The sequence below is a fragment of the Gossypium arboreum genome, chromosome 1 (assembly GCF_025698485.1).
Source record: "Gossypium arboreum isolate Shixiya-1 chromosome 1, ASM2569848v2, whole genome shotgun sequence".
Taxonomy (NCBI): domain Eukaryota; kingdom Viridiplantae; phylum Streptophyta; class Magnoliopsida; order Malvales; family Malvaceae; genus Gossypium; species Gossypium arboreum.
Window position 1 is genome coordinate 1,779,611 of NC_069070.1, and position 19,503 is coordinate 1,799,113.

The 19,503-nt window shown below is 29.7% G+C and overlaps 1 protein-coding gene and 1 long non-coding RNA gene across 2 annotated transcripts; both read left to right on the plus strand.

Annotated features, from left to right (window-relative positions):
- The first annotated feature begins 4,195 nt into the window (after window positions 1–4,195).
- LOC108480830 (vesicle-associated protein 1-2-like) lies at window positions 4,196–6,857 on the plus strand. The gene is made up of 8 exons (XM_017783952.2): window positions 4,196–4,384; window positions 4,459–4,529; window positions 4,680–4,761; window positions 5,077–5,192; window positions 5,279–5,443; window positions 5,537–5,587; window positions 6,107–6,184; window positions 6,352–6,857. Exons 1-8 carry the CDS (start codon window positions 4,333–4,335, stop codon window positions 6,460–6,462), a joined length of 726 nt encoding a protein of 241 aa, XP_017639441.1. The 5' UTR covers window positions 4,196–4,332; the 3' UTR covers window positions 6,463–6,857.
- Window positions 6,858–7,591: 734 nt separating this feature from the next.
- On the plus strand, window positions 7,592–9,494 carry LOC128290416 (uncharacterized). Its single transcript, XR_008280253.1, has 2 exons — window positions 7,592–7,951; window positions 8,912–9,494. It is a non-coding gene; the product is annotated as an uncharacterized LOC128290416 (long non-coding RNA).
- Window positions 9,495–19,503: the final 10,009 nt, after the last annotated feature.

The window sequence follows — 19,503 nt, forward strand, 5'->3', positions numbered from 1 at the left end:
CATTTGTTTGTGAAATTTGAAGAACAAGAGTTAAATTATTTGATTTTTTTTAAAAAACTTAATTTTAGTTATTACAATAATAAAGGTGTAAATTGATATGATTTAATTCGATTATAAAAGTTAAAGCTATACTTTCAAAATAGATATCTATTTTGATATTTAAATTATCTCCACATTGATGAATGGATCAAAATGAAATTTTATATATCAAAATAAAAATTTTAAAATACATATATCATATTAAAAAATTAAAATTTTGGAGTTAATTATGAAATTATCCAAAATTTAACTATTCAAATATGTCCAAATTTAAACTTTATATTCAAATTCATAGAAACAATCTCAAATGATTCAAACTTTGAATACCTCAAACTCAAAATGAGCATAGGATGTGTTTCGTATTTTTCTCTTAGTTAAATTTCACTTTCTTTTCCCAGTTGTGCTCTGATTATTCTAAGAATATTTTAGTATAATTAGAACTCTAATTTAAGCCTATTTAAAGTGGTCATTGCATCCCTGTTTTTGGTATGCCAATCGGCAATGATTTTTTTTGAGGACGACAAGATGTCATATATGAGTTTTGGTGAGAGTTTCGTGGTGATTATGAAGAGTATTTTATACCTATTTTGTGAGTATCTTATGAGATTTAGGGTTTTATTTACCAGTTTGTTTTTTGAGATTTTGAGCTTTGTATTCGGGGTTTTAGGTAATATATGTTTAATACATTTAAGTTATTCTTTTCATATTGTACTCTCATGTGTTTACTCATTTAGTGAAAAACTGAAGCCTCATTTACCCTTTTTTTTATCCTTTTCTGAGAAGTTTTTCACGTAAAATATTTATGTTCGATCTTCTCTATTTTTTTTAGTCGTTGTTTATACATGTCCATCCCAATTATCAATTTAAACTAAAACAATTTAAAATTTTTAAAATTCAAATTCATCAAAATCTAGTCAAACCAAAGGTTATCAAATGGCTGTTTTTTTTTTCGTTAAGGATTAAGATATTTTTCTTTTCCAAATTCAGCTTGGGATGTGTTAAAATTAGGGTGATGAAAATGAATCAAGTGGACCAAATATTGATATTCATCTACTTTGGCACCTTCTTAAGCAAAATCCAAAATGAATCAAGTGGACCAAAAACATTGCCTGTGTTGTTTAGTGGGCACGTACATCCATTAAGAGACATTTTGGTACAACCTTGGCGTCTCATATGGGTGATGTTATGGCAGGCAAAATCAAAATTATTACATGGCAATGAGTAGGAATATAGTCACAAAATTATTTACAACACTAGTTTCAAAGAAAAAGGGTCAGTCCAATTTGATGCCTTTGGGGTTGCGATGAGCGATAACCCCAGAGTCAGGGTGTGCGGACCACATCGTACTTCTTGTGCTTGCTCATGCAAACCAGCTGTCTCCCATTCAACCCTCATTTCTATATACTAAAAACCAAAACTACTTCCGATTTTTTTTTAGGGATAAGGGTGAGATTTTGTGTTAATGGTTGAAATAAATAGGTTGACCATGTTACCTAATATTTAAATTTTAAAAATAACGTATTTAATAATCGATTTAATAAATTTTAAATTATCAACACAATTTTTAGTTTTTAACGTGTTTTGGTCAAATAGCTATAATATTTTATTTTTATCTTTTAATTACAAATATTAATTTTAAAAGAGATCTTATTATAATAATATTTCATTGTAGACATTACTAATATTTAGTTGTTCGATATGTCAAAACTTTGTCTTTAAACCTTTTTTTTGCCTATATTAATCTTTAAACTTGATAATTATTTTTCTAAATTTTAGTCCATGTGATAATATGGCACTTCAATATTGTGAAACATCATTGCCTAAATTTTTTATATAAAAATGATTTTTAAGTGATGCCGTGGATTAAAACTAAAAATAGTTGTCAAGTTAAGGATCATGTTGGGAAATAATACCAAGTTGAGGGAGTAAAAATTGTTTTTATCTTTTTTAGATGTATACGTATAACATTTTGATTAAATTTAAGGTTAATATATTATTTGGTATCTGAGTTTAACTTTAATGTGTGACTTAGAATTTGAGTTTTTTTGTCCCAAGTTTAATACGTGAGTTTGACTTCAATATTCAATTCGGTAATTAAACCGAGCAATATCATGTGGCTCAATAATGTACTTAATTGGAATAAAAAAAATTAATTACTATTTTAAACATCAAAATCAAACTCAAGTAACTACTAGAAAAAAAATATCAAATTAAATATTTAAATCAAATTTAAATACTAAATAATATATTAATGATTTTATTTGAAAAATATATAAGAACCCATCTTTCTTTAATCTTATCCTCACCAACCAATGCCTCAAAGGTAAGCCACACTTTATTCACCTAATCATATAATTATTTTAAGATAATACCTTTATTTTAATAAACCCAAATTGATTTATTTGCATAGAAAAACCCCCAAATTGTTTTGTTTAATATATGAATCCACTGCATTGGATTTAGCTATGGTTAGATTTTCTAAAATTATTAGGTTATGATATTTTTTAATATACGAGGTTTTAAATATATTTAAATGTATTCTTTTAACTGATTTAAAGGTAGAGAAAAATTATGTGTAGAATCAAAATTTTAAAACTAAATCTATAGTTAAATCAATTGAACTATCGATTCATTAGTTTATTAGTTTATCTAATTCGATTTAATAAATTATTAAAATTTTATAAATATAAATAAATAAATAAAATTCATCTTCACGAATCGAGTTTCGTTCAAACAACCTTTGGTATTTAATATAAAGTATTAGAGAATGTTTTGTTTTGACATGCCGAGTCATCACAAATCGGATTTATTCACAAGTGGCAAAGTATGAAAGAGACGCCGCCTGGAATAATATTTTGTCGTGGTTTCGACAATGACGTCATTTTAACATGTTTTTTAGTTGCTAGATTTCCGATGTGGTAAAAAAGCACGCCTAAAAGTGTGTACTGCTACAGGCAGGACACACTACTTAGCAGTAGACCCATAAAACCACACGTGTGCTTCTAGTTGTTTCTCCACGTTTCCCTTTTGCTCTGGGCCCATTTTCCCACGTTTGGGCCTCTTACAATATAAGCTTTTCGGCTTTCCGACGGCCCAAATTTGATTTCATATTATTCTAATCTAATCCCATTTTTCTTATTTATTTTATAATATGAAATAAATATTTTATATTTAAATTAGAGAAATTAATTTAAAAATACTCTACAAACTTGTTTCCAACATCTATTTTTTTAATAGACTTATAAAATACCAAAATTAATTATTGGACTCGCTATAATAAATATTTTAAAATTAGTTATTGGGCCATGAAAGCCCATTAAGTTGCCATTTTCATTTTTGGTTTATAAATTTAACTTTATTTAAAACTTAATTTAATTTTTTCTGAATAACTTGAATCATCTTAGTCTTTATTAACAAGTGTTGGGAGTAACATTTAGAAAAAAAATTCTAAGTTCGAATTTTAGAGATATTATTGTTGAGAAGGGTAATTACGAACTTCGAGAGATTTAATCTTAATAGATCGTAAGATGAATACGGACCATACAAAATTACTGCAATTTTGAGTATATTAAATTTGGTTCATTTTAGGTATGAATCATTAATGTTTATCAACGAGGTTTTAGGTTGGGTCATTGTTGGAGTTTGAATTGGATAGTTTGAATGGGAATTTCAACGTTTTTCTAATATTATTTCATAATTTTTATATAGTTAATATTTTAACAATTCAATTGTTGATTTTATCAAAATATTTATATTTATCATGTATGTAAACTTTTGAATCAATCCAATATATTTATTATATCGATCTAAAATATTGTTTATATTAATACATATTTAACATTTACTTTTTTTTAAAAAATAAAACGAATATCTTAACACACATAATCTACATCAATAGAGCATACAATATAACTGTTAAATCGTTACAATATTAATTGTATAAAATATTAAATTAGACTGTAAAATTACAATTTTGCAATATTTTCGATTTGATTCATTTGAAGTTTTGATTTTTTTATTTAAGTAATTTTAATTTTAAAATATTTCAAATTTGAATATTTAAAATATATTAGATTCTCAAATAAATTATTTTCGAATTTAACAAACTTAATTTTTATTTAAAAAATTAATTGAATCAATTTAAATCACTAGTTTTGAAAAGAAAAGAAAAACAAAACACAGTTTACTAATAGTAGCCGATTCCCCCAAAATAAGAAGAGAGATAGATTTAGTTATTAATTTCTGTATTATTATTTTTGATTAATTTCTCGATTATTAAGCCATTGTTTCGAAATGAGCAGGGGCGATCTCCTCAGCATCCATCCTTTGGAACTCAAGTTTCCTTGTAAGTCATTTTCTTCCCTCCTGTAATTTCTATTTTTCTTTGATTTTTTTGAATTTTTTTGTTTCTATGAATAGTTGCGCTGAGGAAACAGATCTCTTGCTCTCTTCAATTATCGAATAAAACCGATAATTATGTAGCTTTCAAGGTATATTCTTCATCATTCATATCGGTGTTTTAATTTTAAATTTTTTTAAATCTTTTTGCTCTGTTTTTGAACCTGAAAATTGTTTGAATCTCGAATTCGAAATTGTGGATTCCGTTTGTGAGTTAATTGATTTTATTTTTTTCTTTTCAGGTGAAAACAACAAATCCGAAGAAGTATTGCGTTCGTCCCAACGCTGGTGTCGTCTTGCCTCGATCCACATCCGATGTTATAGGTACACAAAATAAATTACATTTTGTTAGCTCATTTACTGTTTATTTCTTATTATTAAGGGATGAATCCTATTACATTATTGTAAAACTAATATTTTAACACTCCGATCATTGAATTCATGAATATTTTGTACTTGTCATGTAAAGTATCAAATCAATCTGATATTTCTATAGTATCGATCCAGAATACAGGAATTAACCGTGAAATACGATGGTTGAATTGTTAAAATATTTAATTTTACTGAAAGTTTACCCTAATATAAGTAGATCGATTGGTTTCTAGATAACTTGTAATTGATTTGTTGATATTAATTTAGTTACCATGCAAGCGCAAAAAGAGGCACCTCCTGATATGAATTGCAGGGATAAATTCCTCCTTCAAAGTGTAAAAGTAAATGATGGAATAACTGCAAAGGATATAACTTCAGAACTGGTATCTAATTATTTATATTATATTGTATTAGTATTATTGCTTGATGGTTAGGATGATCTATGGGGATCTTTTTTTATTTTTCCCAGTTTAACAAGGAAGCTGGGCATGTGGTTGAGGAATGCAAGTTGAAAGTTGTTTACCTTTCACCACCACAACCACCTTCACCAGTACATGAAGGTTCAGAAGAAGGGTCTTCACCGAGAGGCTCGGTTTCAGACAACGGACATGTCAATGCCGCAGAGTTCTCTACAGTCAGATCTTGCTGCATATACTTATTGTTTCTCTTGTTGTCTGCAGTTCATTCTACAGATGCTAATGGTGTGCATTTTTGTTGCTGAATGCAGGCTGCTAAAGCATTTAACGAACAGCTTGAAGCTCAAGATTTATCTCCCGAGGTAAATTTCGTATTCTTTATTTGCTGTGTAATTGTTTGCTGCTGCATATGCATCGTTGATTTTAATTCATGTTGGTAAGTTGGTAATAGTCATTAGTTTTGGACCAGATGTAGTAACGTCCATATTTTTGGGTCAGATATATGTATTCACTTGCTTGGTTAAATGGATGGTTTCGAGTCAAATTATATACTTTTACAAACATTTTAGTTCTAATTGTTCAGACCAAAATGTGTAGAGCTACCAACGGATCCCACCGGCCCATAGTCTGATTCTGTTAGTCAGACAACGGGAGATCTATTGGAGTACCTGGAATTTGTCTCATATTCAATTTGATCATTGAATGTAGTGCTGCAGCTAGAAGGAACAATTGTTCTTGCGATTTTCCCCTTGTTCATGTGCATGCATAACTGCCTTTTGCAGTATCGAGTTCTGAAGCTCTGTAATCTTTTAACATATATTGAGTGTGATGTTGATACATGCCAAGAATATAATCCTCAAAAATACTTTCTATAATTGCAGACAAGAACTCGTATAACGAAGCTGACTGAGGAGAAAAAAAGCGCACTTCAACAATGTAACAAGATTCGTCATGAACTGGTGAGGGGAATAGATTGTGACTTGATTGCTTAGACTAGTAAAATTCCTTGACCCCTTAATTTGCTTATAGTTAATGAAAATTTGATCAAACATCAATCTCCACCCTTTTTTATTATGTCCTCTCCATCTCTGAGCCAACTTACACATAAAGATTACAAATGTTTTAGGAACTGTTGAAGAGCGAAGGCAGCAAAAGCGGCGGCGGCGTGTCATTCATGTTTGTCATCATCATCGGCTTGCTTGGCATATTTATGGGATATATGATGAAGAAGTCATAAGCGACTGTTTTCTTCAATTATCTCCTGCCTGTGCACGGGCCAAGACTTCAAATGCGGATTGTGACACGTGACTCCTGCATATTTTATTTGATCTTGATGAATATGATGAAGGAAAAAGGTTAGAAAAAGGTTAGCTCAGTCCAATTAGCAAAGACTTATTACAAGTGAATTCTTAATTCTTTGATTCTTGTAGTTGCTAGTTGTAGCATGCATTCTTTCTATAACTTAGAAAAGAAAAAAAGTGAGAAATTTTGTTAATGATTATACATAGCTCTGTAATGCTTATCAGCTACCAATTTTTTTTCCATGCATATTGATTGATGCATCATCATGAATGTATAAAGTTTATACCTAATTCTTTGAATTGAAATCTGAATATCAATTTTTTTTTTAAATTATTTTTGGTTAAGACTGAATATCATGTTGAGGGGGGATCGGCTCTTTTGGGAGAAGTCTTTGAAGTGTAGTTTGCCGGACAGCCAACTTGGACCCCCAACAACCAAAAGTATTGTCCTCGGGGGAGGGTTTTGTCTCCTGTGCTCTGCCAAGAGCCAGCATGCCGTGAGCAGCTGCCCTAAAGATCTGGTTCATAGAGCAGGGAGCACCTCGACTGTAAGTGGATGTACAGTCACCCACCAAGGGTGAGATGCCCCCTTCCATGAACCAGACCCTCTGGGCAGTTGCTCATGACACGCTGTCTCTCCTTGGAGGCTGGGAACAAAACCCTCCCCCAAGGCACAATACGTTCGATTGTTGGGGGTCCGAGTTGGCTGTCCGATGAACGACACTTAAAAAATTTCTGTCGAAAGAGTCAACCCCATTCAACAATATTAGTATCATAGTTCGAAGACTTTTCCTTCTGTTGAAAGGAACCAAGTTTGGTTAAAAAATTTGAAACTTTGACTTAACCAATTTCGTACTTTAATCAACTAACAAATCGATTTAGGTTTTAACGGATTTAACCTGTTAGTTTGATGGGTTAAATTGAATTGAGTTGGGTTTGGATTTTGGTTAAAATTGTATATATTGCATTATATGCATTTATTATATTCCGTAGATATTTTAAAAAATTATATGTATATATATTAAAATCTGCAAGTCCATTGATTTGGTTATAACTGATAATCAATGGATATAATTAATTTTTGATCTCTTATAAGATCATCTTAACTATTATCATTAACTTGAATGAACCGATTCGACAAAAAAAACATTGATCGAGTCAATTTGGATAAACGTTTTGTTCACTTGTGCCAATAAACAAAAGAAAGCAAGACAATAAAATCAGCTAATGAAATTGACTAATTGAGATGTCATCCATTTGCCTATGGAATCAAGGAATAAAGCGTGAAAGAAACCGAATGAAGGAAAATTACCAACAATTGGCTTGCTGGCCCAAGAAATGAGCTTGAGCATGGCTGTACTTGGCATTGCAGAAGAAAACATTATTGCCTAAAGTGCAAACATGGTCCCGTTAGGTTCCTAGCAGGTTCGGTTCTACATACACAAGCTAGTTTAAATGTGGGTGTCAAACTGGTGTGATTGATTAGATTTGTATATCCGTTCGAGTTCTAGCCAAGTTAATAGGAGGTTAAAAGTGAAAATCGAAATAATGAATTATAAAATAAATTGATATAAAGACCGATAATATTCATTGTTATTGAAAGCTCTAAATTGAGATAGACATGTGACGATATATTTTATTGAGATGTAAACTATGTTATAAAATTGCATTCGATATTATAATGATAGTAGATATGATGAAAATGCATAGTTTAATATTTGGTTAGTATATACACCTTATGATCATTAATCCATGCCTTTATATGTTTTATATTTCGTTTTGATATTCAGATTATGGAAATACAATTGAGTTCATACTCAACGTAGGGTTTTATTTTCCATCCACATATTAAGTGTTGGATCACATACATTCGTTGATATCAGCATCCAGTCGTGATCTGGGACTTTATCATGTTGGTGATACTTTTGTTAGTTTGTTGGCACGTAACTAAGGAGACTCATACCTTTACTTTGCTAAATGGATGAATGTTGATATTTTGGCATTGTTGGTGCATATGTAAATGTTAGCTAATGATGATATGGATCTTATGCTTATAATGTGTTGGATGTGCTTAAAGATGAAATAGGTACAATGGAAGGTAGTAAATAGATGAGGTATATTGAATGATGATTAATACTGAAATGATTAACTAAATAGCGTGCTAATGTTAATATGAATTGGTAAGAAAAATATTGGTTATGTTAGACATGAAATGGTCATTTGTTGATAGATTCAACATATATTGCGGATGACTTAGGTTGAATTTGGTAATTTTTTTTAATTGTGAATTAAAATATTTTGGGTGTCATTTGAGGCATATTTCTATTTTGAATGAATGTGCTATGAATGTGTCAAATTGATATGTTTTCTATTGGATTTATGCAGGTTTTGAGTAGGCATCCTTGTGCATTTGAACATAGATTATGGTTTGAATATCGTTAGGGATGAAGTAGACCCTAAATGACATATTTTGTGCCACATGGTCGTGTGTCACACACGGGTTAGTGACATGACCGTATGCGACTGAAATATGGGCCGTATAGGAAACACACAATTTCCAACGGATACACAAGTTGGCCACACGCTTGTGTGACTACTATAGATATGGTCATGTAGTTTTTACATAGCCTCAATTTGTTACACGGTCTAACGATACGGTTGTGTGACTTTTGTTGAATAATTGTATTTTTGACCCACACTACCATAGTGAGTTACACAGTTTGGATACACGGCCGTGTGACTCCAATTTCATACGATTACAGCATGCCACATGGCCTGAGCACACGATTGTGTGACCCATGTTTTGCACAACTGCTATTCTTTTTATAAAAGTTTCAAAATGATTATTGTTTGATGTTAGGTCAATTCTAGAGCTTTCGTAAGCTCAATTTGAACCTGATTTTGTTTGCAAAGATTTATGTGGATGTATGCAGTTATTCAATATTTAATTAAAATTTTTATTTATGAATTACGTGTAACTGATTTGATAATTGTCGTAGCATCTTATCGCTTGGGTTCGATGACAGGACCTAGTGAAGGTGTTACATATTCTCAGTATTGCTAAGAATACCGACAATTAGCTAAGCATGCATAGCTTGAAGTAGCTGACCAAGATGGTTTTCTATAATTTTCATAAAAGCTTTGAAGGAATGATTGTCTTCCTCTAACTTGCTCATCCTAACATTTAGAGATTAATTTTGGTACTATTCTATGATTTCTCTCCTGATTATTAGGCTTAAAAGGGTGCATTATATGGTTGTTGCGGAGGCTTAAGGAAACCGGAGGAATTGGGATTGACATTGTTGTTCGATTAAAAAATTGGATGGTTCCTCTGTCATGGGTTATAGGACATTATAATATCTACAATTATTAAACTTTTCTCCAATGACCTTTTTATATGTGTTACTCACAGGATACCATAATTCCTTTATGTTAACTCTGTTTTTCTAAATCAATCCATTTTTATCTCATGATCGTCATTGTATCTTTTGTGATAAAAATGATCATTACATGAAATAGTAAATGATTAGCCATTCCATGATTCCTTTATGTTAAATTTTTTTTCCTAATTTGATTTATTTTTATCTTATCGTCATCATTGTATTTTCTATGATGAAAATGATCATTACTTGCAAGTAAAAGCATATCATTTACTCTTTCATCCAGACAAATGACTTGTGGCCACATTTCATTTTCATAATCCATACAATGCAAGTGAGAGCATATCATTTACTTTTTTAATTGAGTTATGATTTCAGTATTGTGAATAATGTTATGCCATGTATAAGTCGGAACTTAACATACCAACTTTCGACTCGTTACCATAAGAGCACAAATTTCTAATATATAAAATGTCAATTACAACATAAAGGGCCTAAAGCCTAAAAAAATACAACAAACAAAGCCTAAAGGCTAACCCTAGAGAGGCATCAATTGCACACCATAAAAACAAAGAGCTTCTCCAAACAAAGGAAAGCAAGTAGAGTTTTTCAAAAAGCAAAGGCCACAATAGAGACTTGAGGAATGGATGGCCAAATCATGGGTGAACCCATAGAGCACCAAGACAACTGCCTCTTACTGATGACCTAAGTCCAACGAAGAAAAGAAAAGGCGGGATCTTGAGTTATTATGCAAAAAGACTCAAGGAAGAAAAAAAAAACAAAATGGTAATAAAAAAATGTGAGAAACCTTGGCTCGGAGGTCAGATAACCACGCCTGAAACTACCCATAACCCCTCACCAACTCATAAATAGGAAGATAGTGCGTTTTAGCGCACTTGAACCCATATCATATTGCATTGACAACAATGTCCATACCAATCTAATTAAGACTCAATCGATAAGAAATATTTTTAATTTTTTTTTTTACTTTTAAATCTATTTTTCACAATTTTTAATAATATTTGAATGATTTAATGGATAATATTATCTATTTGATTATTTCAGAAAAAATATTTTTTTCTCAAATAGCAATGGTGACATAAATATTTAAATATCAATATTCATTTTATATATTAATGTGAATAATTAATTATATAAATAATTTAGATTAACTTATAACATTATAAAAAATCATATTATATATAATTTTTAAAAAAATTACAAACATAATATTAAATATAGTACAAATTACAAATAATACATGATTCATCAATTAAAATTAAAATTAACTCAAGGTGGTATCATCGTTTCAAAATAAATATAATATGTGGACTGATTTACTAAAGAAGGCCTGGGCTGCCTTATAGCCTTGTGGGTATAATGGACTCGTAGAAATTACACTCTTTCATATTCCTCAATCCTTATATAATACAATAAACATTTTCCTATATTTTAAGGTGAAAAATTTCATTAAAATTTTAAGGTGAATTTATGTAAAAAGTTTAAAATAAATTTTATATTTTAAAATTATAATTACTTAATTTTATACATGTTATTTAATTCTTTAAAATTAATATAAAATAAAAATAAAAAATTTTGAATTAAGTCACCATAGAATCAAAGAAATTATTTTTGGATTAGGGTCAAAGTCAGGTGGTAACATAATAAATAAAGTTCTGTGTAGGATGAGTTTAGGTATTTATAAGTAAAAATTGGGTTAGGGTCTTGGCTGACAAATTGAACCCAAAATCCATCCCAATCAATTCAAGTCAAATCTAATCTAATTTGATTTGATTATAAAAAGTCATCAATCTAAACACAAAATTATCAAACTCTAAAACTATTCAAATTCATAATGACTTGATCAAGAAATCGACATTCAAATCTTAATGAAGAGATTAGAACAATTTGAACTCGTAATATATATATATATATATATATATATATATATATCAATTGTGGGCAGAAGAGAACGAATTAAAAGCCTCACCTTATCCCAAAAGCGAAAGGAAACTGATACAAAAGCTTTCTTCACTTTCCTTTTTCTTCTCTCTTACAAGTTGAGAAGATATATATAACTCACTGTCAAAAAGATGTTTAGCTTTTAGTGAATTTCTCTTTATTGGCAATGGACTAATAACTTTATTCATGCATGTTTCCACACATAAATTCGTCTCTTGCTATTACATTTTCTTTACTTTCTAGCAATTTGTAAACAGATGATGGGTTTTTTTTTTTTTTTTGTGAGTGTCACTCTCAAACATTTGGCATGATGTACTATTTGGTTAATTGCACCTAATATCCTCAAATTATGACTTAGATTTTAAATTGATCTTTCCATAAACTTAGTCATCAAATTAGGCATATGAATCTAACGTGGAGTATATTCAAACCATGTAGATCGTCATCATTGTATTTTCTATGATGAAAATGATCATTACTTGCAAGTAAAAGCATATCATTTACTCTTTCATCCGACAAATGACTTGTGGCCACATTTCATTTTCATAATCCATACAATGCAAGTGAGAGCATATCATTTACTTTTTAATTGAGTTATGATTTCAGTATTGTGAATAATGTTATGCCATGTATAAGTCGGAACTTAACATACCAACTTTCGACTGTTACCATAAGAGCACAAATTTCTAATATATAAAATGTCAATTACAACATAAAGGGCCTAAAGCCTAAAAAAATACAACAAACAAAGCCTAAAGGCTAACCCTAGAGAGGCATCAATTGCACACCATAAAAACAAAGAGCTTCTCCAAACAAAGGAAAGCAAGTAGAGTTTTTCAAAAAGCAAAGGCCACAATAGAGACTTGAGGAATGGATGGCCAAATCATGGGTGAACCCATAGAGCACCAAGACAACTGCCTCTTACTGATGACCTAAGTCCAACGAAGAAAAGAAAAGGCGGGATCTTGAGTTATTATGCAAAAGACTCAAGGAAGAAAAAAACAAAATGGTAATAAAAAATGTGAGAAACCTTGGCTGGAGGTCGATAACCACCTGAAACTACCCATAACCCCTCACCAACTCATAAATAGGAAGATAGTGCGTTTTAAGACTTGAACCCATATCATATTGCATTGACAACAATGTCCATACCAATCTAATTAAGACTCAATCGATAAGAAATATTTTAATTTTTTTTACTTTTAAATCTATTTTTCACAATTTTTAATAATATTTGAATGATTTAATGGATAATATTATCTATTTGATTATTTCAGAAAAAATATTTTTTCTCAAATAGCAATGGTGACATAAATATTTAAATATCAATATTCATTTTATATATTAATGTGAATAATTAATTATATAAATAATTTAGATTAACTTATAACATTATAAAAAATCATATTATATATAATTTTTAAAAAAATTACAAACATAATATTAAATATAGTACAAATTACAAATAATACATGATTCATCAATTAAAATTAAAATTAACTCAAGGTGGTATCATCGTTTCAAAATAAATATAATATGTGGACTGATTTACTAAAGAAGGCCTGGGCTGCCTTATAGCCTTGTGGGTATAATGGACTCGTAGAAATTACACTCTTTCATATTCCTCAATCCTTATATAATACAATAAACATTTTCCTATATTTTAAGGTGAAAAATTTCATTAAAATTTTAAGGTGAATTTATGTAAAAAGTTTAAAATAAATTTTATATTTTAAAATTATAATTACTTAATTTTATACATGTTATTTAATTCTTTAAAATTAATATAAAATAAAAATAAAAAATTTTGAATTAAGTCACCATAGAATCAAAGAAATTATTTTGGATTAGGGTCAAAGTCAGGTGGTAACATAATAAATAAAGTTCTGTGTAGGATGAGTTTAGGTATTTATAAGTAAAAATTGGGTTAGGGTCTTGGCTGACAAATTGAACCCAAAAATCCATCCCAATCAATTCGAAGTCAAATCTAATCTAATTTGATTTGATTATAAAAAGTCATCAATCTAAACACAAAATTATCAAACTCTAAAACTATTCAAATTCATAATGACTTGATCAAGAAATCGACATTCAAATCTTAATGAAGAGATTAGAACAATTTGAACTCGTAATATATATATATATATATATATATATATATATCAATTGTGGGCAGAAGAGAACGAATTAAAAGCCTCACCTTATCCCAAAAGCGAAAGGAAACTGATACAAAAGCTTTCTTCACTTTCCTTTTTCTTCTCTCTTACAAGTTGAGAAGATATATATAACTCACTGTCAAAAAGATGTTTAGCTTTTAGTGAATTTCTCTTTATTGGCAATGGACTAATAACTTTATTCATGCATGTTTCCACACATAAATTCGTCTCTTGCTATTACATTTTCTTTACTTTCTAGCAATTTGTAAACAGATGATGGGTTTTTTTTTTTTTTTTGTGAGTGTCACTCTCAAACATTTGGCATGATGTACTATTTGGTTAATTGCACCTAATATCCTCAAATTATGACTTAGATTTTAAATTGATCTTTCCATAAACTTAGTCATCAAATTAGGCATATGAATCTAACGTGGAGTATATTCAAACCATGTAGATCAAATTGTGAACATATATGTATCTAATGTATTATACTCCCTACCACGAGACATGTGGCAGATTCACGAGCGGTTCAAGTTGAACCCCTTGTAAGACACCCCTTGCTTGGGCATACTTAAGACCCCTCACCCAACGACAAATAGGTTCATCTGTCACTTGTTGTTCTAAGGACAATAATGCTAGAGCAAGACAACCTATGACAAAAGCGAGACCACGCAACACGTACCATAACGACAACCAACCTGCAACAGCAATGGTCATTTGGGACTTGACCTCTGATTTGCCCACACAACCATATGGCCCGCCATGTGGTATTATAAGGCAACAGACAACCCCCTATATAAACTCAAGTGCACGAGAGAACGAGGATCTTCTTCTTAAAAAGTCACCTTTCACCCCCTTCCTTCTTCCTTTCCCATTGTCAGCTCTTAGTCCTATACAAGTGAACCAGACCTCATCTCCTCCTCCTTGTCTTTGCTGGTACTAAGTATCAACATAATGCATGCACAATTTAAGTATGACATGTTAAATTTAAAAACCTACCTCAAATTATGAACATATAGGTTTTCATGTAGTAAGTATATACTTGTTTACAATTTGATTCACATGTTTTAAATAAACTCTATGTCATATTCGAACTAGCATGATTAATACAATCAATACTTGAGGGCTTAATTAGAAGGCTTTGAAGTTCGAGAGTCAATTTAAAATCTGAGTGATAGCTTAGGAATGTGTGGTGAAAAATAACCCTTTATTATTTAGTTGACACCAACAAATGATTGTAGGGCAAGGAAAGCAAAAGAAGATTGAAAATTTTTGGAACAATAAGAGGGATAGACCACCGGGAGAAAGTAATAACTGGCAGTAGATGGAACCAAAACTGTCACTAACTATATAATATCTTTTCCAATAACAAAATGTTAGCCCATTCATGAAAATGACTCAAGCTATAAATAAAACAAGCTTTTCATTCATCTATTTTATGAAAATCGAGAAGTTAATCCCTTAATTTATAAGAATATGATCATTGTACTTCAGAAATTTTTTTTTTAATATTTTGGTAAACACATGAACTTAAACAACTATTTTTTTTATATAAATTGTTGATATGCTGCATTTTACTAATTCATTGCATATAAATAGTGAGTTACTGGGTTTTACTGATTCCGAAATTTTAGTGACAATGTTTAGCATTGTTCAAAAACTTCTCAATTTTTTTAAAATATAAAATCCAGATTCAGAATTAGAGATATAGATAAACTTCCTTTTGGGTACATTTTACAAAATTAAGATGACGAAAACGCTAATTTTTAAAAATACTAACAAGAGATTTAAGCACTACTCTCTTATACTGTTTGCAGACAAATTCGATGATAAAGAAAGAGGAGAAAAAGGACCCATCATTTTGAAGACACCCAAGTTGTCCATTAAGTGTATTTTTGTGTGGAACCAAAGCTCTCCACTTAGCTGTATGGTTCAAAGAAAAAGAAGGAAAAAATGGTACAAATTGGTCCCCATGAGGACACATATTTTTTGAGATTGAAATGACAGAAGAGAAGGATGGGAGAAGTGTGTATGTGTGTGTTAGGGTTTGGGTCCTATCGTTTTAATCGCTTTTTTGGACATGAATGCTTACTTTTATTGTTCTTCTTTATAAATCAAAGTAAATGCGTTTTTCTCACGCTCACTAATTATATATAAAAAAAAGAGACATAAAAACAATGGAAGAGATATATAGTGGCAAAAGCATCTATAAAAGGGGAAAAAAGTCCCCAACTTTCCTTGCACACAAGTACCAATCAACCCCATCTCCGCTCATATTTTCATAATTAGATTAGTGGTTGAATCGATTAGATCATCAGTTTATTGGTTTAATCGGTTTGAACGATTCAATTTTATTAATCCATATCAGCTCATTATTCAATCAGTCTAATTCGATTTAGATAATTATGGTTTACCCATTTGTCTAAATTATGTATGTTGATCAACTTATGAGGTTTATCTTTGCGATTATATTATGTCATAACCTAAATTTTTTATGAAAAATTATGATTTTTTTAGATGATGATGTAGTATAATTTTAAAGTGCCATGTCATCACAGGGATTAAAATTGACAAAAACTGTCAAATTTTAAAATTAATGTAGACCAAAAAAGGCTCAAAGATTAAGTTGAAAAAATTTACAAGTTGAGAGACTAAATATTATTTTTCCTTTAAACTTTATAATTTAATTTGACATAGACCCTCATATTATTATTAAAGTCTAATTTTAGTTCAAATTATTAATACCATCAAATACCCTAGTTAGTTTATGTAAATTTATTTTAAAAATAAAATCTGAAAATTCCTAACATTTAAAATAAATAAAATTATGATTATCAAAATATCTTATACATTTTTACCGTCATTTTAATTTTATAAGATCTTATAAATATATTTATTTACTTTTACAAAAATTAACATAATATAAAACATTTTGTAAAAATTCATATCAAATCGGATAGATCAAAAAATCATTTAGGGTTAGGATTAAAATTAGGTGCTAATGTATTAAATAAGATTTAAGGCGGGATGAATTTGGATATTTATAAATGAAAGTAAAGTCAAGGATTGAACAAGCAAAAAATTAACACATCCCATCTTGTCCCTACGTGAACATTGTTGTCATTCATTTATCTTCACGAATTGATACTTTTAAGAGTTTGTATACAAATTAACATCGATTTGATCTTTAAAAAGTTTTAACGTGAATCATTGAAACACCATACATTTTGAACTCTATCAATAGAGAGTTTTAGTTGAAGCAACTGTAGCATCTCTTTTCCACCCATGCAAAGAATGTTAGATAGAGAAATGACCTAAAAAAACATGGTGCTTAACTTGATAATAAAAGTGAAGAAGTGATAAATATGACTAATCTTTGAAAATAATTTTCGTTTGACAAGGATTTAAACTGTATGATACAATATATATATATATATATATATATATATTCAAAGGATGATTAGCAAGTAGGGTTTGATGTGGTGGACAAGTGATAACCCACCCAAGTGCTTTGGGCAACATGATTGAAGGTTTAGGAGAGCCAAAAGATGGATAATGTCTCGTGAGAGAGCATCTATGTTTTGTCCCCAAAATAAAAAAAAAAAATCTCTCACTCCTAGGAAGCTTGCTGATAACAAAAGCCCTTCCCACTAAGAATAAAAAGGTCAAATAAGGATTTTAGTCCTTGTACTAAAGCTAAAATTTACAATTTTAATTCCTCTGCTTTAGTCTGACTTTATTTGGTTTTCTATTTTATAATATTATTAATAAGTCCAAATGGATGACCCTATTAACTATTGCTATTAAAGGAAAATTTTATACAATGATCGACAATCGGTCCTTTTAGAATACATGGATCAGTTTCAATCATTAGATACGTATTTTCTTTTGAGATTTAAAATTTAGTTTATAAGATTTATTATTTAGGATTTGAAATTTAAAATTTAGAGTTTAGAATTTTAAATTCCAACATTTAGGATATAAGATAAATTTATTTTGTACTTAAATATTTAAATTATAAATATAATAATAATTTTTTGCCGCTGTTAAAGTAATTACGTGGGTTTGATGAAATTGATAACACTATTAACAATTACCAATTAACAATTAATATTGTTAGAGGATCTAATAGTAGCAATTAAATTATCAATTTGGATAGGGTGAAGACAGGATCAAAATTGAATTATAAATTATTGAGGGTATGCAAAAGAAAATTTTATCATTATACTAATTTATATTTTTATAAGTTTTCAAGGGACCTTAAAAGCAATTTTACCATTTGGAGGGGTCACCTACCCCTTGCATTCACCCCTCAATTTGGACCTACTAATTACGTTATAAAAATGTACATATTAATTTCAAAAATGAAAAAAAAGGAAAAGTAGAGAAATTAAATCTAAAATATCAACATAACAAAGGAACTAAAAGTAAAATTAGACCAAATAAAAAACAACCCAAAGTAGTCTTGTCTTTATACTTATAATGGTGAAGTGTTGTTTTTAAGTGCTTTGTGGTCAACAACAACTTCATCTGTCCTTGTCTAAAGGACAGGTTCTGCCATATTTTGAACACCCAATGTCGATAATGACGAATAATGTCTTTGAAATTGTATATCATCATCCCCCAACCGATCTCTGTACATTGTCATGTTTTTGAAATTATAATCGTATATGACGTGAAATATATATATACTCGAATCATGGAATTTTACAAAGGCTTTTCTTGGTTGTTCTAAGTACAACCTAATTCAACTTATCCAAAATGTCTTTTTATTGTCTCCAACAAGATAATCGAATCGTATGTATTCTTTGTAATCGCTTTTTGGACATGAATGCTTACTTTTATTGTTCTTCTTTATAAATCAAAGTAAATGCGTTTTTCTCACGCTCACTAATTATATATAAAAAAGAGACATAAAAACAATGGAAGAGATATATAGTGGCAAAAGCATCTATAAAAGGGAAAAAGTCCCCAACTTTCCTTGCACACAAGTACCAATCAACCCCATCTCCGCTCATATTTTCATAATTAGATTAGTGGTTGAATCGATTAGATCATCAGTTTATTGGTTTAATCGGTTTGAACGATTCAATTTTATTAATCCATATCAGCTCATTATTCAATCAGTCTAATTGATTTAGATAATTATGGTTTACCCATTTGTCTAAATTATGTATGTTGATCAACTTATGAGGTTTATCTTTGCGATTATATTATGTCATAACCTAAATTTTTATGAAAATTATGATTTTTTAGATGATGATGTAGTATAATTTTAAAGTGCCATGTCATCACAGGATTAAAATTGACAAAAACTGTCAAATTTTAAAATTAATGTAGACCAAAAAGGCTCAAAGATTAAGTTGAAAAAATTTACAAGTTGAGAGACTAAATATTATTTTTCCTTTAAACTTTATAATTTAATTTGACATAGACCCTCATATTATTATTAAAGTCTAATTTTAGTTCAAATTATTAA